The sequence below is a fragment of the Harpia harpyja genome, chromosome 16 (genome assembly GCF_026419915.1).
Source record: "Harpia harpyja isolate bHarHar1 chromosome 16, bHarHar1 primary haplotype, whole genome shotgun sequence".
NCBI lineage: Eukaryota > Metazoa > Chordata > Aves > Accipitriformes > Accipitridae > Harpia > Harpia harpyja.
The window spans coordinates 23919053-23945836 of record NC_068955.1 but is presented as its reverse complement, the minus strand read 5'-3'; the positions used below and the strand labels follow the sequence as shown (position 1 = coordinate 23945836).

The following is a 26784-nucleotide window of genomic DNA, read 5'->3' as shown; positions in this document are numbered from 1 at the left end:
CTTTGGGCTCACTAGCTTGATAAAAACTATACTCCCACCTTTGATGTATAGTAAATGGAAACAATCAGAAACCAGTACTTAGAATAACAAAATAAATATATCCTCCAACCATTCAGTCCTATCCAATCTTTTCTGACTTTTCTTTACAGTATAATTTATAATGCTTAGTTTTGAAATTCAAGGAGATGGTACTTGCTATAAAAAAATGGTGGCTAGCAAAATACCTGGTGAAGATACAGCCCACAAATAGCAATGGGTATTAAGCAATGTGAAATTTTCTCAAGAGTCCTAGACAAACTCATTCTTTCATCTTTTTTGCCTTTGGTGGGTTTAGGTTGTTTGGGGTTTTTTTTGCATGTAGTAGGTGTAGCATACATGTCAGAAATGATTTTGTCAGTATGAGGTTTTTTTTCCTGAAGATTTTAGATTTATTATTTATGTCTTGTGGCCATTCAAGCAAAGAACAGAGAGATTTTCTGAGGACAAATACAAGATAGCAGCATATATAATTGTGTTTTCCCTTAGAGCTTTTTGTTGTATTATATATGATGGTCAAATCAGTCCTGAAGTCAGTGAGCTCCTATGTATGCATGTGATGGTAGATCCGAGTATGATATGAAGGACAACTAAAAGGATTTTGAAGCAAGAGCAAATTTGTAAGACAAATTTAGAGTACATTGCTCTTGCTGTGGGGTTTCTCTCCATTATATTTTCTGACAGTATGGGTGAAATGTTGAAAAATAAAACTAGAAGGATATTCTCGTGTATACGTACGCACTGAATTTTTTAGAGGTGAGCAGCTTTTATTGTTTTTCATCTGACTAATCTATTAGAGAAAAGGCACTCATCCTGTGCAGGGATGTAAATGTTGAATTATGGCAACATTGATAAACTTCACATGAATATTACTGGGGTTTATCTAGCATCAAATATCAGGTCTGGTTGGTTTGCTTAAACTGTATTAACAACATACTTAAAAGAAACCAAATGAACAAAATGACAACAAAAAAACTCGCATCATCTGTGTTAGCTCCCGAGTTAGGCATCAAGAAAGAAATAATTTCATGTAAGTTTTTAATAGTCCTGACCCTTGTCAATGATAGCTGATGACAAAATTAGGTTCTGGTGTAGAGGGAGCTTGTTCTTTGGTGAGACAGTACAGTTTCCTAGTTGAAAATTATTTTGAAGAATGTAGTTGTCAAATACCCTACCAGTGTAAAACTTGATGGGCATCTAATGGCTAAAGGGTTGTATATGTTTTCAGAGGAATTTTAATTTATTTTTAATTAGAGTCTCCTAAATATTGGGAAGAGATGTAAATGCTGTTGGTAAACTTCTGGGAGTTTGCACATTTCCTGACCTTATAAGTGCTTGACAGAAATATAGGGTTGGTTTTTTATAAGACAACACAGAAGGAAATAAAATGAGAAAGTCCTAAATAATGCATTAGAATCACAAAATCTGCTAACACCAACAAAATTACAGTAGATGTAAATACATGGTTTTCACCTCACTTTCTAGTGCTAAGGTAAATGGTACATTTAGAAATTCTTTCTCTCCAAAAGACAAAACCAAAAAAGCAAACGAACTTAACATCCTATTAGGTATAATTTTTCTCGGTACCTTTCTGGGGTGAGAAATAACTTATAATAATGTAATTAAATCAGTAAGGCATGGAATAATTAAAATTTTGATGGCTGGAAGGGCAAGGCAAGGTTAACTCATAAGTAATATAGATCAGAAAAAGTTTCTTATCTGCAATCCAGTAGTTTATGATTATTTTTCAATATCCAGGTGAAACTTAGGGTATCCTCACCAGCTCTGGCAAAAAGTATTTTATTAAAATGCAACTCTAATATTGTACTTAATGGTTTTGATGTAAGCTTAAAAAATGTCATAGGAACAATTCCTATAGATCCTCTTCCTTACTTCTTTTGTCACATCATGACACCCACAGAGGCAATTTAAAATAAGAGTATTTCTGTTGATGCTAGGATTTGACAAAAAGTAAGGAAGATGACCTAAAGCTGTTTCTACGGAAGAAAGAAAATAAAAATAAAACCCACCCCCCTCTCTTTCTGGTATGACTTGGAGCATTCCCAAGGCTGCTCTGAATTTTTATGCTTTATGACATTTCCTGTTTGTTAATATCCCAAATGCAATTTATGTGACTTTGGTAGAGATTTTCACAGCAGGATGGTACAATCATTGTGGAACTGTGCTGGAAAGGGACCTTCTTATTCCAAGGAAATCTTTCAGGGCAGGTCTCAACTCCCCTCGTGCTCAGATGTTGTCTGACCAAACTGAGGACAGAGACTCTGACCTGCTTGTATCAAACCTACAACATTCTGAAGTAGTATTGCCAAAACAGATATTACAGAAGCTACCAGATATTCCTTGATCTTGCTGAGAGAACTACAAACCAGAAATAATGAGTAGCATTTTTAGATTTTTTTTTTTTTTAAAACAAAACCAGGTGCTGCTAGCTGTATATATGCCTGTAACATAAGGTTTTGCTCCTTAGTTTGGTGATGGAAAAGCTTTAAAACAAACCCAGAAGCATCACTTGGAAGATAATGGGAACCAAACAGATTTTTGGAGTCATATTTGTTTCCTTTTTCTTTTTTATTCCATGGTATGCTAACAGCCAAAGAGAGAAATAAGTCAATTAAAGATTCACTTAAATCTGTTAACATGTAGGGGAAAGTAGTCGGATCTCCCCTTCCCATAAAGTCCAGACAGCACTGGATATTGGCACTGGCGGGAAGGATTTATGCAAACTAAGCAGATGTGTACCTTGTATAAATTCTTAAAAACTTTCTTACCTCTCTGTAAAAGTTAGCCATTCCATTTTTGAGCTGTTTTTGTAAACCTCAAATCCAAAGGAAAGAATCCTTAGTCCAAATCAGAACTTTTATAGAGGAGTAAAACATGTTGACTAAAAAAAAAAGGAGAATGAGAACAAAAGGTAGTGATAAAAACTAGGCAAATACACTGATCAGATACTTTGGTCTGTCTTCAGTCTAGAAGCTGATTATTAAAACAATGAATATTTTAAAATTAAATTAACATGTTTCTAAGTATTTGTAAAGTTGTGTGCCTGCTTTTGGTATTTATGCAGCTGTCTAATATACCAATCCCCTTCCACTTGGAATCAGTAACAAAAATCCCATTTAGATTATTGGCTCCACATATAATTTCAAACACAGCTGAAGAGACAATGACTCAGAAAGCTGTGAAGCTCTTGCTGTTAGAAAAGGAACTGTTCCCTTGACATTTCACAGTGACAAGCTAACAGCAGCACAAAGAATAATATAAGTACACTTCAGGCTTCAAACAATCTTTCTACATTTTATTTCTAAAATAACTGCTTCTGAAATTAAATACTCATATCTTCGTTATCTGCAGATTTGGGAGCGCCTTTATCAAGCAGCTGATTTCTTGTTTGTTTTGATATTCTAAGTGGTTTTGGGGGGGTGGTTGGTTTTTTGTGGTTGTTTTTTTGGTTTTTGGGGTTGTTTTTTTTTTTTTTTTGAGTAAGCCTTGGAAAACCTGTTCTTTAAAATGATATTTAAAGCACAGGATCATAGAATAATTTAGGTTGTAAGTGACCTTTGGAAGTCATTTAGTCCACCTGCCTCCTTGAAGTAGGTGTTATTACATTGGGTAGGTTGAGTAGGTTGCTCAGGTATGTGTCTGATCAAGTTTTGAATATCTCCCGGGGTGCAGATTGCGCAACCTGTCTAGGCAGCCTGTTCCAGTGTTTGATCACTTTGACCATCTTTGTGGTGAGAGAGATTTTCCTTGTACCTGCATGGCATTTCTTGTGTCCCCACTTGTCTGTTGCCTTGCATCCTACCACCATGCACTTCTGAGAAGCATCTGGTTCTACCTATTCTGTATCCTTCCGATAGGTAGTTGAAGACAACAAGCAGTAAGATCCTTCCTTTGTATTTTCTTCTTTAGACTGAGCGAACCCAGTTCTCTCAGCCTCTCCTCAGACATCATGGGCTCCATTCCTCTAATCATCTTGATGTACCCTCACTAGACTTTCTCTAGTAATGTGATGTCTTTGTTTAACTGGGCAGCCCCAAACTGGCTGTGATTAATACTCCAGATGTGGTCTCACATGTACCAAATGGAGAGGAAGAAATCAAGTTCCTTGACCAGGTTGCTACACTTTTGCTTGAAACCGCCGAGGAGGCTGGTGGCTGCCTTGGCGGCAATGGTGTGCTGCTGGCTCATGGTCAGCTTGTCCACCAGGACCCCCAAAGTCTTTTCTGCAAAGCTGCTCTCTGGCTAGCAGGTGTCCTGTACTCTACTGTTGTAACTGCATTATTCCATCCTATGTGCAAGACTTTGCCTTTGACTTTTCATGGGGTTCGTGCTAACCTATTTCTCATGCCTGTTGGGATCTGCCTGTCTAAATAGTAGCCTTACCCTCCAGCATGTCAACGGCTCCCCCAATTTAGTATCATCTGCAAACTTGTTGAGGTTGCATTCCGCCCCTTCATCCAGGACATCAGTGAAGATGCTATTGGCCCTAGTATGAATCCTGGAAGATGGCTGCTGGTAACTGGCCAGTGTATAAGAAATTAAAGCATCTTCACAATATGTGAGTTGTGACAATGCATATACGTTTCAGCTCAGGTTGCTGTTACTTTGCATTTTATTAATTATCCTCCACAACTCTTTTCCAGTTTTGTGGTACAGTGTTTGAAAAACCATGATTGATGTCGTATCAAAAATTGTGTGTGTTTCATTGAGTCTGTGTGAAAGTATTGGTTCTCAGTTGCAGTGTAGCATCCAAAAAGTCTTTAAAGTTGTCCTTATTTTCAATGTGAAGGCTGGAAAAACTAAGGTAGCATGCCACTGTCACAGGCCGGCCATTGGGCTCATATTCTTGCTAGTAGTTGTTTCAGTGGTTTTGTTTGTTTTATTTTTTCCTCTTGTTTCTTGTTAGAAACCCCGAAAAAGATTTCTCAGAAAGCTTTCATTCTGCTTCTCGTATACTTGGTCAGTCTCTTCTGGCACCATTTAAATTGTCCTGTGTCAGTTCTCATATTAATAAAAGACAGATTTAAGTAACTCTAGGTTTCATTCACTTTCTATTATTTGTTACAGGCTCATATTTACCCCAAGTGTGAACATTCCCTTATGAAGATGAGGCCTAGGAGTTCCCCTTCACCAAATACTGGCAGATCATTCCCTTGCTTTTTGTAAAATTCAGTCTTGCTCTTCTCTGTTTCACGGTGTTTTTTCACAGCCTTGGTTGGTTGCCTGTATTGTCCTTTACCACATCTTCCTTTAGAAGATGCCAGCCCTATTAAGGATGAGAGCAAGCTGTAGTTTCTGTACCCTTTCCAGTTTGATCTAGCTTTAAGAGGTTTACAAAACCCAGTTATTCTCCTGGGTGCTTTATAATGTGAAATGAAGGATTCCTTCCTCTCCTACTCTGACCTTGTATCTTGGCAAAGAAAGAACAGTAAAACTGCATCTTATTTTTGATAATTTTATGGGGTGGGACATTGTCAGAAAAAGGTTTGCATGACTACAGTAACAATTCTAAGGATATACAGTCTTATTTTTCTTCTCACTTCAACGGGTATGAGTGAGGAGTAACTCTTGAAAGATCAAGATAATTATTTAACTGTAAAGTTGAGGTAAGACAAGAATCTGCCCCTTGCTATTTAGAGTTTTAAATACGAGTGACGGTAAAAAAATGTTGCTAGAAGAATGTGGTCCCTTACTGGTAAACAAAGAAAAGTGCCAGCTCCCAAAGCATGTTCTCCTCAGAAAACTCTCTGTCCAAAGAATGTCTTTGAATTTAACCAAATTCTGTTTTCTTATAGAAAGAAGATAAAGTTTACATGTGAATTAAATTTTTGTAGTTAAAAAATGGTCAAAGAAGCTCGTTAAGTTTATTTAGGACTAGAAAGGGTCACCTGAGCCATTTGAACATATTTTCCAGTTGGTTATTGGTTTTGACATTTACCATATGGTAGCTATGATACCAATCTGCAACAAGAACTTGGGCTTGGTGCTTTGCTGACTTGAAGATCTTTGATGCAAAATTCAATTTATGGTCTCTCAGATGGAAGGCTAAAAATCAGCTAAATTTCAGCTGTACAATTCCAGCTGTAAAAAATAAAATTGCATAGTAAATCTGGTTTTCCCTGTATCGTTTCCAGATTCAACCTCCCTGCCCCACCCCAAACTGAGGCTTATAAACTTACATTTTGTTTGAATTATAAGCCTTTATAAAATATACTAGATTTAATTAATTTTAAAGTGGTTTGTCTTTTGGAAGCTTCGAATTGCTTTTAAAGACTTTAGCTTATGCTAACTCTTTTTCTGACTTCTGTTTTACATGATAATTGCACTGAATTGCTGTCATATGTCAGAAGTATTTATCTCTTCAGGATGCTATGTAATTTCCTACAAACAGCTGCTTGCTTTAGCTGTGCTATTTTTCTGAAATCAAATATAATTTCTGTATTTTAATATAAGATTTGATTGAAATATCGAATATTCAGTTGACCATCATGCGGTTCAAGAGCACAGACCCTCACCATATGACTATGATAACTTCTTTAAAGGTAATAACATTCCAAGTTTCTGTAAAATGTGATGAAATTCAAGTGCAAGTTGAAATAAAAATATCCTATTTGTAGTCTTGTATTGTGTATATATATTGTCAGTAGAGGGAAATATGCCTAGGTCTGAGCAGTCCCGTTCTGTCCTTTTGCTACTTTATCACGCTTTTTCTTCTTCCTTTAAGGAACAAATATATTTGAAACTTTTTTTTTTTTTTTTTTTACTTTATAGAGCCAGTATTGTGCAGAAGCGCATAATTTATTTTCAAGATGAGGGTTCTCTCACCAAAAAAATTTGCGAACAAGGTAAGGTAAAGTAAAACATCCTTCTGACCTTGTAATGTTCTACATATTTCTCTTAACTCATTATATCAAATTAAAATTTTGAGGCCTGGAACAGTTTCATCCAGGTTCAAATTTGGGATCTTCCATTCAAATATTTCCATCCTTATCACATATACTGTTCCTCATACTATCTTCCTTGCCTTCCTCTAAATGTGATTCTTGCAACTTTTTACCTGGTCTTCGTGTGAAACCCATTTGTCTCCAGGGCACTTAGTTTATTGAATCCTGGGCTATTTCATCCTTTCCTAAACCTAAGCATTGCAGTTGGTTATTGCATCCCACTGCAGAATTTATATGCTTTGGCTGTCCAGAAATTTCAAGCCTATTGTGTTTTGAGATAAAGTGCGGTTTTGTCTATATCAGATAAGAGCCAGAAACAAATCCATTTTGAATCTGAAGACAACTGAAATAGTACTGCCTTCTTATTTAAAAATGTAGATTTAAATCATTACATCCGCTTATAAATATGACCCAGGTATTTCAAGGTTCTAGTTTAGTCTAGTGTAGCCCAACTTAAACAAAAAAATACGTGTTTAACTCAGATTTAGTTACTGGAATATTTATTATGGCAACTTTGCTGTCATCTGTTGATTTTGAGTTGTAACTGTTTTCAATGGGTACCTTGCTGCTTTTTCAGACTCAGCCTCAGAAGGTGTGACTGACAAACCAATTCTAGATTGTTGTGCCTGTGGAACGGCCAAATACAGGCTAACTTTTTATGGAAACTGGTCAGAAAAAACACATCCCAAAGATTTTCCACGTGAGTATCATTCTTCTACTATTGTTGTACCATATGGAGACTGTAAAGATGTTAGAGCTTGTTGTATGACACAACAGTACTTATTTACAGCTCAGCAGTGTAAATTATGACATATATGGAATAGTGCTAATGTTCAGTATTGAAAATCCATGGATCTTTCTGTGAATGCTATACATTACAAATAAATTCTATTGATTTGCCTGACAGTTTGCACTGAGGTGTGTACGAGATCACATTTTCAAGATTTCTTTGTGGTGAGAAAGGTTACTTTTTTAAGCTTAGGCCTGCTTATAATGTAAAGCTAGGAAATGAGATTTTAAGAAAAATGCCACAAAGGATGGACAACGCGCTAACATTTTGATTTTACAACCATGCCAATCTTGTCTGTACATTTTCCTTCAGAGTCTTTTGAAAGATTCTGGTTAGTTTTGGTGCGCCCTGAATCTTGCTGCCCAAGGACATTAATGAGATTATAGACCTTAGAGTATTCTGTCGTCTTTGTCTTTGTTGGTTGAATAGACAGATAAAATACGCATTCTGAGCTTTGCCTGTCTGGATTTTTTAAGTTTCTGAACTACAGAATCAGTATTCTTGTTGCAATAACCCAAATAACTCTAAAAAGCTAAAGTTACAAAAATATGTGTATTATGCATTTGTTCTTTCATTACTGATTCCACAGTCTGTGGCAATAAAGGCTAGGAAATTATTTGAGAATGTGAATCACATTTACTGGTCTTTCAACTTTGTTATGTTGTCTGTGGCTGATGTTTATTATGTAGACTTTATATGTAGATTTTTAAAAATTTTATTGCTGTTATTGTCACAGTGTCGGAATGTCATCATATAACTCAAATATGGTTTGTGTGTCAATCAGCTCATAGTTTTAACAGTCTAAGCAATATTGCAATTTTAAATTGAATGTAGCATTGTTTAAATATTATTTGTCAGCATAATACATGGGAGATAAAGTAAGCCCAAACCAATAATTGCAGGAATGCTCTTTTAGGCTATTGGACAATTTATATATCGCTGAGTGTGACACTTTTTATGCATTATTTGTGTGGATTCAGCTGGTGGTTAGAAATAGGGTATGAGAAAATGATTGAAAACTATAAAGTTACTGTGACTTAATGATGTAATATTGGGGATAAATGGCCTTTTCTTTTAAATCCAAGTCAGTGAACACATGAAGAGTATGTGTGCATGACTGAAAGTAAGCAAGTTGCAATAGTTTGCCACAATAGTGGACTCTGTAACTGGGGAGAAAGCAGTCTACAAACTGGTGAATTATATTAATGTTCTACTTAAAAAACTGGAAAAGTGAAAAGATAACTGTATAATACTAGCAGTATTAAGCCCTGTAATAACAGCTGCTAAGATTTTACATTGAAATTTCTGAAAGTTCAGAAAAAGATCTCATCCAGATGTAGTAATATTAAAAATGAAAACTCATCATCAACATTATTCTTCAAAATATTGAACTTGTGCAGTAATTACATTAAAACAAAATGTTATTCATGATGGACTGTGGTAAATCACTGATTATTTGCCAAGCCATCACATAAAAAATTCGGCTCTACTCTTACAGCACTAGTATGGCTGAAATCGAAAGCAGATCATAAAACTTATATTTTGTATCTTTTCTTTAACTTACTCTCTGACTTGCTTTAAAAAACACTAAATAATATGTACTTCATTGCTTAGCTTTTCTCCAAAGAACCGCTTTTGCCAAGTAAAGTATTTTCTTTTGCTATTACACAGAAATGTTTGTGGAAGGTACAGTGCAAAACTTTTAATTCTGGGAAACTATTTTGAGGTTTTCACAGATTCCATGAAGGAGGAATAATATTACGTTTATTATACCAGTGCAATTAAAATACGTCTGTTCCATTAAATTTAAAAGCATATTGTCTGTTTAGGAGTTACCAGATGCACCTATTCTATAAGGCACTGCTTAGAATGAAACCACTGCAACACAATCTTGTTCTGAGTGTGCCAACCGTAGAGTGAATGGAGAGAGGTGTACCACAGCTGTAGAAAGGGTTCAAAAACTAATTCTCAAAATAATTTTGCTTTCATGGATCTCAGACTGAAAAAAATATTTTTTTTTTTTCTGATTTGCAAACTGAAGCTTACAAAAGCGAGCACGCCTTTCAGGTAATTTTTGCAAGTTATCTCAACTCCTGATAATAGGACTAGTGGAAGCTGAGTATTTCATTTGTTATTAAATCTGGTTCAAGGGGATCTATTAAATTTCCTAACACATTTTGCTACTCAGAAAGATTTGTATTCACATATGCCCTGTGACTTAAAAGCATTTATTCTCTTTGGGTATTACCCATATATGATAATAGAAATATATATGCTCTCCATCATGATTTTGTATGGCACATAGAATCATAGAATCATTTTGGTTGGAAAAGACCTTCAAGATCATCGAGTCCAACCATTAACCATGCCCCCTAAACCATGCCCTGGAGTACCCTGTCCACTCGCTTTTTGAGTATCTCCAGGGATGGTGACTCAACCACTTCCCTGGGCAGCCCATTCCAATGTTTGACAACCCTCTCAGTAAAAAAATTTTTCCTAATATCTAACCTAAATCTCCCTTGCCTCAACTTGAGGCCATTTCCTCTCGTCCTATCTCCAGCCACCTGACAGAAGAGACCAACACCCACCTCACTACAACCCCCCTTTCAGGCAGTTGTAGAGAGCGATAAGGTCTCCCCTCAGCCTCCTCTTTTCTAGACTGAACAACCCCAGCTCTCTCAGCCACTCCTCATAAGACTTGTGCTCCAGGCCCCTCACCAACTTGGTTGGCCTTCTCTGGACACACTCTAGCATCTATGAAGTATGTCAGAGGATACCTCCTCATGTTGCGATGACACCTTGATCTTTATGCAAAAATACACATCTAAGTGTAAATTGAGAAACTACTCATACAAAAAGGAAGTGAAATAACACCATTGGAAAGCTGTCAGTATTCTGTTTGCTGTCTTAAGAATTGGATAGTGACATTGGACTGGTGATGCAAAATAGCTCTGGCCTTGTACTGCTCAGACTATTTCATGTAGAGAAGTTTCTTTGATGTTTAGAGGAAAAGGCATAAGAACCATTGAGTTGCCTCTTTGTTCTCATAAAAAATGGGAGGCTCAAGGTGAGAAGTGCAACATTTGCAAATGTTGCACAGGTTTTGTAAAAAGTTTAGAGTAGATGTGGTATACTTTGAACAGCTCATTTGGGCAAGTAGGTAAGCCAGGTGCTTTCTCTGCAGAGCCGGTATCTTTAGGGTGAGGTGTTTGGTGGAAGAGGCTGGACTCTGATTACAAAGACATCAGATGTTCTTGTCCTGTTTAGGATAGGGAGTGTGAGAAGCTTTGCAGCACACAGAACAATTAATTATCCATTTTACTAAAGACTTAAAGGCACGCTAGTTCCTCTCTATAGTGATACATTTTTCTTTTGTAGGGACTATGTGGAACCTCCTCTTTCAATAAGTTTCACTAAGTGTCACGTACTCTGTTTCAGGGAAAGCTGCTATCTATGACTTGTGAGATAGTTAGACCTGTGTGCTAGGAAGAAAGAATGGGCAAAACTGGTAGTCCCATCGCTGAAGCTGAATGACAGTATCTCTCTGTGGTTTGACAAGGTGCCAGTGTATATTTAAGGACCAATTACTAGATCTTAGATCAAGAAACCGTGTTCTGACACTGTAGTCTCTTCAGCTATTACCTCTGGGGGAGGGGAGGTTTAGTTTTGTTTCTTCTTCATTTGGGGCTCAATTACTGATTAGCTTTAATCAATTCTGAAAACATCAAGCCTGCTACAATTCAGAGCTCGTTAGTCCAAGTTTAGCATTAAGGAAACTATGGAGGTTCTGTTCGCTGTGTTGCTAGGCCATCTCCCTCATCTATTCTGCTTGCTACACTTTTCTAGCTTTTTTCCCCCTACAATTGGTGTTCATTTTTTTTATTTCTATTCTATTTTGTCTTCTCCTGTGATTAGGTTCCTGCATCTGACTTAATTCAATTCTCTACACTGTCTTTTTCAATTTCATTGTCCTACCTTTCACATCTTAAATTTGTATTCCTTTTGTTTACTTCATTATTCATTTTTGATTCATTTATTCTGTTTTTCAGCTGTTTTTACTGCTACTCTCTACCTTTTGCATTGCAAAGAAAAATGTTAAGTATTGTCTCACTCCATCATTCTGCCTCCCTCATCTCCTACAGTCTTTGCATTGTTACCAGACTGCTTATGTGAGCAGTTCATTTTCTCATCCTTTTCCTTTAAGCCCATATCTTTGCAGAGTGTTATTTGACACTTAAGTGAATTCATTTTTATTTCCAGTACTGTGGGACTTCTGTGACTCCTTATTTCTGCTCGATTCTCTTTTCAATTCCATCAGACTTCTCTAACATTTTCTCTTTAAAATTCTACATTTTTTTCTTTTTCTGTTCAACAAGACAAGAAACAAGAACAGGAATCCTTTTGCCTAGCTCTACAACTCTTACACTATGAGAAATTTCAGCAAGCAAACTCAGTGAATATAGAAGCACTAAAATTCACTACTTTGCTCCCTTCCTAAATGAAAGGGAACCCTTATTAATGGTTGGGGTGAGGGTGGGGGAGGAGACATGGTACATGTATAATTTAAGTGTGCAGAAGCAGAAAAAACAGCTATGTTGGTGCCAATAACAGCAGTTCTTTACCAGTATTTCAGAAGTTTTCTGAAAGAAGTGCTGGACATCACTTGCCCATAGAAAGCAAATGTTTCACCTCTGTTTCAGCAGGAAGTTGCTCGGGAAGGTTTCTGGCTGTAAGCCCTTTATAGCTCTGTGCCTGATAATGTTTGGGCACAAAGGTATAAAGGAAAATCTATAACATTTAATGATAGTGTAATCACGCTTATACAAACACCTTTTGCTGGTAATTTGCTGTCACGACTCAAACACAAATCTTGTAGACTGTTAGAAACCAGTATCTCTCAGTAAGGAAATTACTTGCTGTTAAATCTTTGAGTGACCACCAAAGTCATCCCTTTCAGGTTTCATCCTCAAAAATATTTTACATGGAAACCTAAAATTAAAGGATTCTTGAACTTCCTGAAGAAGTGAAGTTTTCAGTGAAGAAAAAAATTTACTAAGCCTATCTGTTTGGGGGGGATGCTTGATTAGCCAGAATACAATCTTTCTCATCTTTTCTGCCTGTGTTGTTATATCCAATAATTACTGACACTTTATGCTATATTTCTGTAGTTCACTGGCTTGTTCTTATTACTCTAAAGATATGGTGTATCGATGTAGTGAGAACTGACAGAATGCAACACATGCAAAAGCTTGGTACTGGTGAAGACCGGGCACTTCAAACCTTTCACTTTAATAAAAAATTAGGAACTATGCTTTGAGGCTGTCTTGATGGTGGTTGTTTTGTTTTGTTTTGTTTTTTCCCTCATGAAAGGACGCACCAACCACTGGTCCGCGATCATTGGTAGTTCTCACTCAAAGAACTACATCCTTTGGGAGTATGGAGGATATGCTAGCGAAGGTGTCAAACAAGTCGCAGAGTTGGGGTCCCCAGTAAAGATGGAAGAAGAAATTCGACAGCAAGTAGGTGTAATTTAGTCCATACTTTAAAAAATGCGTCCTACCTTGGCCTGTGAATGATTTGTCATTGACAATGTCTGTGAATGTCCTTTTGCTAGCTGATTTTCAGTTAAGCAGATTAGGAGATCTGCCTGTCTTTCTAGACTCGTTCTTACTCTGGCAAAAGTTTTTGTCTGTGAGAGGACAAGTAAATTGCAGTATTCTGAACTTAGAAAAATCTATGTGTCGTGCAAGGCATAAATCAGAGGTAGAAAAGCAAAATTCATCTTTCCGGGCTTAATCATGAAGACACTAAGAGTTTGTTGAAGGAATACCATGAAGACGGCAAGCAGTATGCCTTATTCCTTATTGAAGTGGTCATTTTTGGTTTATAGTATATTGTAGTATTTATTTCTTTTTCTCTACGCACCTTATTTGCAATTTTCTGCAGATTCATTCAAGTTAGAAATGCTTTTACAGGAGAGTGAGGTGATTTTTGTTGCTGAGCAGGAAAACTTTACATAATTGCGCTAACAAAATTTGATTAATCAGGATTATGGTTTCAGGGCAAAAGAGCCTTTATAGTGTATCATCTTATAGGGGACTGATTCAGCTGAATGGAACTCATTCTTTCAAATAGTTTATAGATGATTTTCATTTTGTTACATCAAGTAACAAGCAACCAAATAAAATATACCAGGACACAGTGATGATTATTATTAGGATGTCTACCTCCATGAAATTTAAGGACTGACTGAAAACTGAGCTCTGTTATAAGACAGAAAGAATGTAAATATTATTACATACAGTAGAGCAATACATACAATTTTATGTACATATATGTGTGTGGGTAAGTGCATATATAGTATATAGTTCTGATTGTACCCCATGGGAGAGAAGGCAGAAATTGCCCCCAACAGCTTATCACCTTGTACAGACAAGACAGGAGCAGAAGGGAAACAGCATTCAGTAAGAACACTTAAAGGCAGAAAAGTTAAAGACAGATCTGGTTTACTGGAGTCGCTGTCAGATTCTGCTTTCCTGACTTTCCTCCCAAATTGATGAAGCGATACAAGTGAGGAGGAGGTCTAGTCCGAGGCAGAATAGTCAGGTGGGGTAGCAGGGACACACTGCAGGGGACAGCAAAATGGGAGCCAAAGGGCTTGTTTGGGCATTTCACGTGCCGGCTTTGCTATGCCAGCCTTTAGCATGCCGTGAGAGGCGTGACTTACTATTTAATTGATATGCAATATTTTTAATGTATTCCTGGGACACTTTCTGCTTCTGCCAAATGTACTGAGAATTAAAGATTTCAAAACAGCTGGAATTTTATAGAAGTATTTGTGTTTCAATCATTCAATGCCTATACTTTTTATAAGGCACAAATTTTAACAATAAAATCAAAGTAAATATTGTGAGACTGGAAAATAATACTTTGCATTTCAGTAATGAACAAAATATCTTTCCCTATTAATCATTTTTTATGTATCATAAGCTTGCTTTCCTTAATTATCTGTTTTTCAGGGAAAATATTCTATTCCTTAATTTTGAGCACATGCAAGAAACCCTCCGTACTTACAATCATTTTTGCTACCTTTGTGTGGATCTTTCCTATATTTCATACTTCTGAATATGAAGTTAGCAAAACTAAAAGCAGGACAGTTCCTGTTCCCAGGCCTCTGGGCAGCAGTGCAGGGCTGGGGCCATAGCCCTCGCCTGCAGCCTGCCCACAGCGGGTAATGCACTTCTTACAAGGCCAGACCTGGGTTTGGAAATCTGCTGTGTGTGTCTACTGTGTTTTGTGTGCAGTTTCTTAGGTGAATACAGAGACATATATTTAAGTAGCTGGCATCTGTGTCATTGACATTATCTAAGGTCTTATTAAGAAAGAGAAAAATCTACCTAAGGATTGTTATGAATTATTATTAAAAATTTACCGTCCACGCATGAAATGAAGAAAAAAAGGCTTTCTTTAAACAGAGCTTTATTAAGAAGTGTCCTAACAATTATATGTCATTAACTCAAGATTCTCAAGCGTGAACATTTCTGCTCCCCATTTGACAGACTGCTGAATCATCATCAGCTTTTCTTCTTGACTGAGCACCTTCCAATGCTCTGTGTTGTTACTGTAAAGAGCCTGTGTGATATTTTTGCATGGATGGTCTTGGGTACTGTAAATTTGCTTTGTAGTTTGTTTATCTCGGAGGACTTAAAGGAACTAATCAGCCTTTTTGTTAAACTTTTCCTGGCAGCCTGGAAGGAAAGTCACAGCACATAAGAGTTTTACTAAAACAATCTGTCAAGTGGTTGATGCGTACAATAGGATAACTCATGCGTTACACTTCAGGGGTTATAAATGAACAAACAAAGGATGGAAAAGGAATTATGTGAGCAAAAGAATGTTCACTGACCTCATGTATCTCTGAAATATATTCACTCTTTCATTCTGTTTTCAGAAAGTCTGATGTGTCCAGAACCTGTTATTTGATAAACTGCCTGGACAGAAACAGATACAGAATTTAACAGGGGAATTCTGAATATTGTGATTGCTCTGTTTAAACAAACAAACAAACAAGATGGTTAAAACATGAATCAAAAAGAATAAAGTGTAATGCTAAATGTCATATCCTAGGCAGATGATACAAGATTAAAATAGAGACATAGTCATTCCTCTTTGATTTAAATGTCTCACACCTTAAGAGAACTCATTGGGGTTTGCCTAATTATTTTAGGATAAATACTAAGTAATTTTGCCACCAATTTTTTTTAAAACCAGGATAAGTAATATTCTGCACCTTGCCACTATCTCTGGGAAATGCAGTTTGTACTCTCTGCTTATTCCCTATGGACACATAGATGACATTCTTACAGTTTTGGCTTAATGCTCTCTGAAATGTCAGTAAGTAGGATGACTTTTTACATGGTCTTCAGTGGCCTCACATTGGAGCTGACTGTACCTCCAGATCTTTGAGAAGAGCAAGTTCTGCTTTCCAGTAAGATGCATGTAAATTTTTTGACACATGATAACTTCTGTGAAGACAATTTATTAATTGAAGATGAAACCTTCATATGCAGATGAAATATGCAAAACTTTCTACAGAATGAAATATGTAATTGTTGTGACTCTATCCAAATGTTTATTTTTACAAAATAATTCTGGTTGGGGTTTTTTAAAATATATCCATGTAATAAAAAAAAAGAAAAGGGAGTCAAGGTTAAAGTAATTTCATTGTTGGATTGATCCTGATTGATATTTTTGAGAAATGTAATTTCAGTATTTCAGTTGAATAGTTACCATTTCATCACCTGTTTTGTAACACAGCACTATGTTCTTCCATAGAAAAATGGGGTCATTAGATTTTTCTGACTGAAGCTGGTAAATCACCTGAATTACAAAGAGGAATCTGCAGTATATTGATTACTTTTTGTTATAGTGCTAGGCAAATTATTACCGTGTTTACTGAAACAGGCTCAAAATTTTGCTTTTTGAATTATCTGTTATTGTGTACTTATAGAAGTAAAAATTAGCTAACCAACCAGGGTGGTTCAACTGAGTTGCACCCGTGCTTGACAGAACAGCTAAAAATTCTCCCTGAACACTTAAGCTTCAGAGACCATGATACCCCTCAAAATGTTTGAGAATAAGACTGCTTTGCACTTGAAAACTATGATTGCTGCAGAAGTAGTTTAGTCTGTGCTTGTTTAAAGTAGCTAAAAAAAATCAGTGAAAACATGATGGCTTGGCCTGTGTTGCAGGTGGAGATTAAAACATGCACAGGATCTTAGATTATTTTGCCACGTATTACTATTGATATTTCTGCTACTATTGTTATTCATGGAAACTGGAAGAAATTGGCCAACTGGGATGTCTACCTTTGCTTAACCAAACCTTCAGTGAACGGCATCAACATACCTCAGGGTCCCCTTTCTCCTCAGTCCCCGGGAGGGGGTTTGAGTTCCCAGCCAGTTTTCAGAGGCACCAGTCTCTCTCTGTTGAAAAGACAGGAACACTTAGGAAATATTAGTATGGCCATAAAGTCTAATATGAAAAGTACAGTCACTGTTCTTACAAATAGTCCAAAAGCTCTCTAGGTTTCTGTGCAAAGCCCACAGAAAATTTCAGTAGATTTTGGACTTGGCCTAACAGTGAAATAGTAAACTCTGTCCCAGCATACTTTCTACTTTAGTTACAGCCTGACTGCATGTTTTTAACACTGTCTCTAATCTAATTCTGGACAGATCGAGCTGCTTGATTGTAAATTTGTATCTAGACTTTTGTTTGCTTGGTTAGACTCCTCTATTGCTCTGTGCACACATCTCTGTTGTGAATTGTGGTACTTTTTATGCCTTTTGAAAATGTTAAGTGGTAGATTTTTCATCCTTTCCCTTTGGAAGATATACCTTATATAATATTTCAAAATCTCTGGCATGTTGGTAATTAGAAGTTTTGAAATGCCTGTTTACTATGCTAAATTTCTGCCAAAAAGAAATTGTCTATTTATGTCATAAAGGGAAGCTTTATCTACCAGTGAATAATTCATGCAACACGGTTCAGAACACCTCTTCTAGGATGGCTTTCATCTTTTAATGAACTTCTGTTGGAAACTGTATTTAGGATGATTCACAGTTTGTGTTGCTTGCTTTAAAAAACAAACAAAAACTGTTCATCACAATTGCATTCTTTTTTTAGTACTTGATAATAATAAAGATATGCTTCTCTAATAAGAAATCTGATGTTGAATGCTGTGCTATTTGGCTCTTTGTGGCTATATGATTAATTGCTGTAAGAATGATACTAACATAGGTCAAAGTACAGCATTCATTTTGAAAAGACACATGTTTAAAAGGTGCCTTTTTTCTAACAACTATTGAAATACAAGAAAACCTGTTTAAAAATAATATTTAATGTTCTTTTATATCTTACTAGTGACTTATAAGGCAGATACTTAGAGGTCACTTACTTTAAAAGCAAAACCAGAAAGAGAAAATCAACTTTTTCTGACATAGCAGTAAATAAATTGTGTTTCTACAAATCCCTATTCTTCTGAAGAAAGTGTGGAAAACTCCAAATTTAAGTTTCTTCACTGAGTTTTATTTTTGTAGGCTTATATAAACAACATAGTCACTGTATGTTCCCATCAGTAAGCTGGTATTTTGTTTCATTAGTTACTGTAGTCTCTAAGTGGAATTACATTGCAAAAGTTCTGATCATTTGTGCAACTGTTAAGCAAACATGTTTTGGCTTTAAAAATAACTAAACATGTGGAATGTTCACTTTGAGATACCAAAAAGAAAAGAAAGGTTCATCTATGAACGTAAAAAAAGAAGTCATGTCTTTTTTTAGTAAAATCTTCGCTTCCATTTCAGTCAGAAAAACTATTGTTTTGTTGGTGAAAGTAGTCCCTGTAAATGCTGGAAAATACGTATCATTTTTACTAATTCTGAACAGTACAAAGCACCTCCAGTTAGTCTCAAAGCTATTGAAGTTAATCACTCTTTTACAAAATCAAGCTCTGATGAATAAATATTAAGTGGTGTATTATTTCCTGGGCCAAAACATGAAAGATTCAATATACTTTTAATAGTTCATGCAGTCAGCCAATAAAAATGAATAGGAAGATTTGTGGTTATTTGAGTACTCTGAATATATCATTGTGCTATGGATAAGCTCTTAATCATTAGAGCACAGTCCTTATGCCACAGTTACTGCATGTGTGGTTCTTCTATTTGGAGGATTGTGAGAGCTGGCAGATACTGAACGCATTTTGTGCAAAACATCCTTTTTATGATTGTGGTCATCTCCCTGGTTTAGAACACCAGGCAAAATATAATTTTGAAATTGTATTTAGCCTTGGGTCAAAACTTCAGCAAAATAGTGGCTTGGTTAACAATGCTGTTTCAAGTTCTGCCAAGTTGCTTTTTGCCAGGTTTAGCAACAAGAACAGGAAAATGCTGTAAAATTACTGGAAACTCACTCTGTCAGTTGAGTTGTAAATCTTAGTGAAACATTCTGGTTACCATTGCTCATTTGGATTTGTGGACATCTTTAATCACCTTGTATTAGTTATGTGCAAAGCTAGGCCAGGTGCCTTATTGTCATAGAGAAATGAAGGTCCTTTCTGCTGTTAAAGATCTGTGAAAATCAGACGGAGAATTCTTGCACTCGTGATCTAGAAACTGTTAAACCACTGTAGTTTTGTTCTGTGATGGATGGATGTTTCCCTTGGAAGAAACAGCCTTTGCGATTTAACGTGACTGGTGCAGTCATACCACAGAGAAGACACCAGGCTTGTGCTATTGTTTCAAAAGGTCTGTCTCAATATACTGGGGTGTATGATGCATTGCAGGAAATTTCTTCATCTACTTAAAATTAGAAAATGTTTTTCAAAATTGTCAGCACTGACCAGACTCCTGTTAGGACATTGTTTTCATACACAATAACCTCACGTTGACTCGTGCACACTGCACATAGCTGCGCCATGCAAATGTAGCATCAAAAGCACTTCTCCCTCCCTCCATTGAACACCTGGCCTGTGCTCTGTTCATGAACTGATCTCCAGTCTGCTCAGAAATGTGGAATTTCCCCCCCTGGTTAAACCGGCCTTCAGTCTAACATTTCCATTCTAAAAAACCAACTGGTACCCTTCTCAGCATTCCCAGGAGTCAATGGCTGTTATAAGGAGAGCCGAGCATCTCTCCGCCTGCCTCTGGGAGAAGCTGCAGGACGTTGTTGGCTAAAGCCTTCTTTCTTAAACCCTTTCCTCAGAAGTTACTGACAATCTCCTATCTTCCCTCATACCTCATCAGCTGAGGACTGCTGATTGTTTTGGTAATAGACAAGTAGAGATGATATGGGGGGAAAAAAAAATCTTTATAATTTTTTTTTTTATTTTCGGGGCTTTTAACAGCAGTCACTATTTGATAATAAATAAGGCAGCTTGATTTTTAAAATCCCAGGTTGTGAGCTCTCATCTTCTTTAATCAGTTCCAGAGGTTTCACACCTCTAACTTGTATTCCAGTCTTTGAAGTTTTGCCGTCTGAATAATTACTCAGTTATTGTAATGAAACAATTTGCATAACCAAACAATGACTTAAGGTTTTATCAGTTAGTTCAACAGTTAGTTTCCCTTTCATTTACCTTAATTGGCCTTGATGCTTATTTTCTTCCAATTATTACAGACCCTCCATTTCTAATATAAAACAGGAGGAAATACAACTTCTCAGTAAAACTCAGTAATCGGGTTCAATTTGATAAAAACCCTTCAAACAAGGTAGAATTCTTTTTGCAGAAGACAGACCCTTCAAGAAAAAAAATTAGGTTTAACTCAAAGACTAGTCTTTCCTCAGTGAATTCTGATGCTAAATCTTGCAGAAATGGGACCAACAAAAATTCCCACCCTTTTTTAACGTCTGTAATAGTTGAGAGGCCCATCAAAGCTTATAAAGATTTTCTCTGCCTCTTTGATAACTGCCTGGATTGCAGTGAAGCAATGCTAGAGGAGGGAAACTGTTGCTTCTGGTAGATTCGTTCATTGGGACAGTATGCAATAATTTCAGCTCTCCAGTACATGCACATAAAAGTCACTAGGAAATGTCGTCTGTTCAAGACAATACGATTGGATTGCTAGACATTATTTGCTAATTTTAAAGTCTTCTAAAATGTCTTGCCTTTTCATTTCCTGCAGTGAGATTTTATCATACTGTTCTGCTGTCACAAAATTACTACTACCCTGTAGCAGATTCACCCACTGGAAAGATGCGATGAAATGACTTTCAAATTATTTTCTTTCAGTCTACCACTGTAGTATTTCTAAAATAAGGACATTTCAGATGCATGGATTCTTCTTGTGCTGCTAATACTGAGGGACAAATGCCATCTGACAGCAGAAGTTCAGCACTCATAACACCAGACTTTGGTCAGAGAAATCAATCTGATCAGGACTTGCAACTGCTCTGTTTTGGAATGACAGCTGTAAATCCTAACAAGGCACAACAGATTCATTTGAGGAGCGACTCTAGGGCACTCAGGAACTGTCTTACAGCAACACAAGCAGAATGTTAAGTAACATAAACTGTAGAAGAGCTAACACCAATAATGTCAAATTGTTTGACAGGCATGTACAGCAGATGCTTAGGCTCCTCCTCCCCTGGGAGACACTGCCTAAACTCCTGTTGACTTTAGCGAAGTCTGTTTTTTAAGGGTCAGAGTACCACTAAAAATTAAATTAGGGAAGAGTTTAATTCTCTCTGAATACTTTCATCTGCAGTGGCTTAACCTGTGATTAAAATGCAGTGGCTGCATAGCCAGTGGCATTCAGCTGCCTATTAAGGAGGTGCTGCAAATGCTAAAGAAATGCCTGAACTCTCATTAGCAGCATTTGTCAGGAACCACAGGATCTTCCCCTGTTTTCTCTCTTGTTGCATTGTAAATATTGTTCAAAGGAACAGCATGATATAACAGCTGAAGAGTCCTACTAGCTCATTTGACTTGCAAATTCTTAATTATTCAGATAAATTTTCAACTTAAAAAAAAAAATTAAGGATCCCTCCCCCCCCACAATATCAAGTTCATTGTTCTGGCATTAGCTTTTTGGGGGGGGTTGTTTGTTTAGGAACCTCAGTTCAGAACTCTGTTACTGTGATTATATCAAATGCTTATTTCCACCTAAATTCTAGCAGAACGCTCAGAAAAATACCACATACAAATATTGTACATATTTCAAAACCAAATATGGATGCAAACACATGAATGTTACTCGGCCTGTGTCATTTTCTAAGACAGCTCCTCTCCATTAAATATCTAGATCACAGATACTGATTTCAAAATCTACTTATTGCATTTAATGCACAATGAATAGGCATATTCAGGTATTATGTTACATATGTATTAATATGTAATGAATCAACTGGCCCAAGACACTGAAAAGGGAGGTAATTCATCAGTCTTTATTTTGACTTTTAACTTTGTTTTCTAAGATTGCTTTTCCAGTCTGAATCTGAAAGGACTCTAGTGTGTTGTATTTTACTTCAGTCAAAAACAAAAGCAGAACTACTTATTTTTAAGTGGGGGAAAGTTAATGCTGTTGACTTGTCTTCAGCTCAGGAAAGAATGACATGCTTTTGCAGATTGTACGTTTCTTTGAAGTTCACTAGTCAAACACTGACATAAAATAATACATGAATGAATTTAGGAACTGTAACATATGCTGTGACCTGAAACAGATTCAAGAGTTAACACAGGGCGCAGATGAAAATGTCTGTTACTGTCATTAATTTCTGGTTACAAACTCTCTGGATTCCTTTTAAAAAGATGTTATTGGATTCTCTGCCAAAAGAGAAAGTTTTTTCCTTTAACCGTAGCTCAACTCATTCATTATATTCTTGCTTCAGTCAGTGATATCTTCAGATAAGTATTATTACTTATATCATGGGCCGTATTCTGCTATTCCAGGAACATTCTGTGGAAAAAAGCTATACAGAAGTTATTGGAAAGGGGACAATCAAGAGTAGAGTGGAATACTTGTTACCTGCATTGACATTCACCAATATTCGATGACAATATTGTAGCAAATGATATAAAATATTGGGCTCAAAAGTAGGTATATTGATAATTAAAAATATTCTATAGAAAATGTGTTTTCAAATAATAATTTGGAAATTTATGTGAGATAGTAACCTGTATCACAACATGTAAGTCGATGCTTTGCCAGGATAAACACTTGAGTACCTCAAATACTTATTTTCTTCTTTATGGGTAAAAAGAGGCCAGAAATGTACCTGGAGTGGTCTATGAGGTGCTTAAATACTGTATACCTTACCTATATTGTAAGTCATCTAATTTGGAGTTTATTCCTCTTATCATATTTTGTTTTATACAATACTAGTCACTCTTGGGAAAGGAAAAAAAAATGAGCTAAGTGGCTGGATAAGTTATTTTATTTACAGAAATGAGATACATCTTAAAAATTATTATGTGTGGTATGTTCATTATAAGTTGGTAATATGAATTTAGATGTTGAGGATGCAGTGATTTTTGCCCCCTCCCATTCTTTTACAACTGACTTTTTGAATACTTTCAATATTTTTAATACATGCAATACTCTAAAAATATCTTATTTAAGAATAAATATCAACATAGAAAACAGAACTCTAAAATAGCCCTATTTTTAAATTCCGTTAAAATATGGAAAGGAGAAAGAGTTTATTAAGCATCTTTTTATTATAGACTGAAAATACACTTGGACTACATAATTCATGAAGTTATTTTGTTACACAAACCAGATAAATTATTGATATTAGTTGCAGGTTTGGGGATTGGTTATTGAATATCTGATAGACAGACAGACAGACATGCCTATGTTGTGGTTTAACCCCAGCCAGCAACTAGCATCATGTAGCCACTCACTCCTCCCCACCCCTAGTGGGATGGGGAGGAGAATCGAAAACAAGTAAAACTCATGGGTTGAGATAAGAACAGTTTAATAATTAAAATAAAAATGAAAATATAATAATATAATAATAATAATACTAGTAATGAAAAGGAAGATAACAAAAAGAAGAGAGAAATTAGACCCAAGAAAAGACAAGTGATGCACAATGCAATTGCTCTCCACCCACTGACCGATGCCCGAGCAGTGATCTGCCCCTCCTGGCCAACTCCCCCCAGTTTACATACTGAGCATGACGTTCTATGGTATGGGATATCCCTTTGGCTAGGTCGGGTCAGCCGTCCTGGCTGTGCTCCCTCCCAGCTTCTTGAACGACTGCTTGCTGGCAGAGCATGGGAAACTGAAAAATCCTTGACTTAGGAGAAGCGCTACTTCGCAACAACTAAAACATCAGTGTGTTATCAACATTGTTCTCACACTAAATCCAAAACACAGCACTGTACCAGCTACTAGGAAGAAAATTAACTCTATCCCAGCCAAAACTAGGACAGCCTATAAACCAAGCAGGGATTAGGTAAGTGTGAGTGCATTTGTGCTTTATGTCATTTTAAATTGCACGGTATGAGATGGGATTTATTGCTCCTATTTGGATATAAATTGCTATATTAGTTGACAGTGGAGTGATAGTGGAAGAGGATGTATGATTTCTTGAAGACTAGTGTTTTCAGCATACATAAATCAGAACTGCAACTTTTCATTTCAAATATGCTTATTAATCTATTAACTGCACCTACTTTTTTTCAGTTTGAGAGAGGATTCTTAATATGAGAGTAAGGGGAACGAAGAGAGGGGAAATGAAGAGCCAGTGGTTTTGCCCAGAGAGGAAGAAGTTATAACTTTGTTCATTTTTTATTTGTAGTGAATGTAATCTTCATTTGGCTTTGTAGTCATGGAGGTTGGGGTCTACAAAATGATGGTTTATTACTTATGTTCAGGTTGCTAAGAGGAAGAAGTTGTGCTTTGGGGCTGTGCAGGAGGTTAAAGACACTAACATGAGCAATGTACATTCTAGCTAAAATTTTGTAAATATATCTAGTCACATATGAACCTAATACAATACTGATTAAAATAACTATGGACTCTTTTCAGTGGGCTTGTTCCTTATATTCATGCTCCAAAACATCAAAATGTAGCATTTGCTTTTAGTGTTCTTCCAAACCAGTTAGGTCAGTTCAAATACTCAGCTGAATCATCCCTGTTATTCCATGCTCACAGCTTCAATTTCTCACAATAATTTTCAGAACTTAGTTTGTTACATGTATGATTTTTTGCTTGCATTCCTCTTACAGCTGAGAATGGGCCTCGAAAAGCAGTTTTCCATAACTGCATGTAGTGCATTCTGCTGAGAACTTCACTATGTGACTTTTCTCTTTCTAAAATGAAAACCAAAGGAATAAATAGATCTTTGTCATCATTAGTTTTAAAGCAATATATACAAAGAGGAACCTGTGTGTGTATAAAAACGTGTATAATATACAAAGACATATATATAGTTTAATGTTTAGATATGAGAAGGCTGTTGATAATAATTTTCTTATCCGTGTAAACTACTTCAAAAGTCTGTAGCTAGCCAAGCATATGTAACAAGAGATATATCCGCTATCTAAAATCTGCTTGAGCATCACTAGCTTTTCCTCTTGAGACATTTTATCAAGGGGCTAAGTTGTCATTGACTAATATACAGCCATGAATACTAACATTCTGTTTTCTTAAAACACAAGATGCATGCATCTCCCCGGTCTTTAGATTAAGAAAGGCATCCAGAAGTTCTTAAAAATAATTTGCAGCCAAAGTCCGTTGCTATCTCTTCATTTCTCCTTGGCTTAAAAAAGCTACAATACTGCAAATAAATGAAATCTCTTGGTTATTTAAACTATATGACAAGAATATGTGCTGTAATACTCACAAAACAGCTTGTGTTGATGGCAAATTGAAAATGCATTTCTTTTTAAGTACAGGAGTTTGAATCCCACACAGAGACCTTCTTAGAAATGTGGTACAGAAGTTTTTCTTTTCATTTTGCAAACAGAAATGCAATTTTTCTACAACCCATATAAAGTCACTTTAATAATCACCCCCTAAAATTAAGGTTTAAAAATTTGCTATGTCATTAGTCAAATAAAAATGTTTCATTTGAATTATATAGGCAAAGAAATACCTACAGCAGACACCTAAGATACAAAAGCTGTTGGTAAATTATCTGTCAACTGCCACTTTGGATATTTCCTGGTTTGGTTTTTTTGTTTTGTTTTGTTTTTTTACACAGAAGGTTGGGTAGAATTGGTGTACACGCAATTGTGCTGTGCTTTTTCTCCCTCCCTCTCTTTTGCTCTGTCCTTTTCATATATGCTTATAGATGAAGGAGGAAGAGAGACTCAGGAAAGTACAGACAGCCTTCATTGCTTTTATTACAGAAGTGTTAAATGCTAGATTATCATCTAACAGTATTTATCTAAGAATCTTTAATTGATTTAATTTACATAACTTGCAGTGTAGAAGACTCTCTTTCACTGCATCAATATGTGACGTGCATTTGCCAGTCTGTTGTCATTGTCAGCCCTGTATTCCCACCTGGTTTTAGATAGCTCTGTCACAAACACAGCTTCAGCGCTTTTGCTGCCAGTAGCAATGGTGTTGCCCCAAAGCTGTATATGATGTTCGGAATGGTTTTGATCAGACATGAGCAATGCAATGAGTTCAGAAAACCCAAGACCTGAGTTTTTGTAGGTGTCCTTTTGAAGTGGGCTTTTTTACAGGTTACTGCTTATATTTTCTATGTGTGCGCATGAGTGTCTGTAGGCAAATATACTCAGTTTGTTCTGAATTTTACATCAGTTCAGCAATGTTAGGAATGTGAAAGGCAGGTTACTCCTTGATTATTCTTATAATATCAACAATATTGATGTTTCTTAATTCAGTCAGAAGCCTGTTTATGTGAAAGTCAGTGCCTTTTTGCACACTTGGGACTCATCTGCCTCAGTCAACTTCTGAATGTAAGGAATGGTTTGAGTTTAACAGACAATAGGTATACTGCGTTAACTCCCCAGGT

The 26784-nt window shown here is 36.3% G+C and overlaps 1 protein-coding gene across 1 annotated transcript in view; it reads left to right on the top strand.

The window, feature by feature from the left end:
* SPON1 (spondin 1) overlaps nucleotides 1-26784 on the top strand; it is a 204025-nt gene that overhangs the window by 58050 nt on the left and 119191 nt on the right. The window contains exons 4-6 of the mRNA XM_052810469.1: nucleotides 6829-6902; nucleotides 7579-7701; nucleotides 13162-13310. Of these exons, the coding sequence (XP_052666429.1) occupies nucleotides 6829-6902; nucleotides 7579-7701; nucleotides 13162-13310 (346 nt within the window). The remainder of the gene's footprint in view (nucleotides 1-6828; nucleotides 6903-7578; nucleotides 7702-13161; nucleotides 13311-26784) is intronic.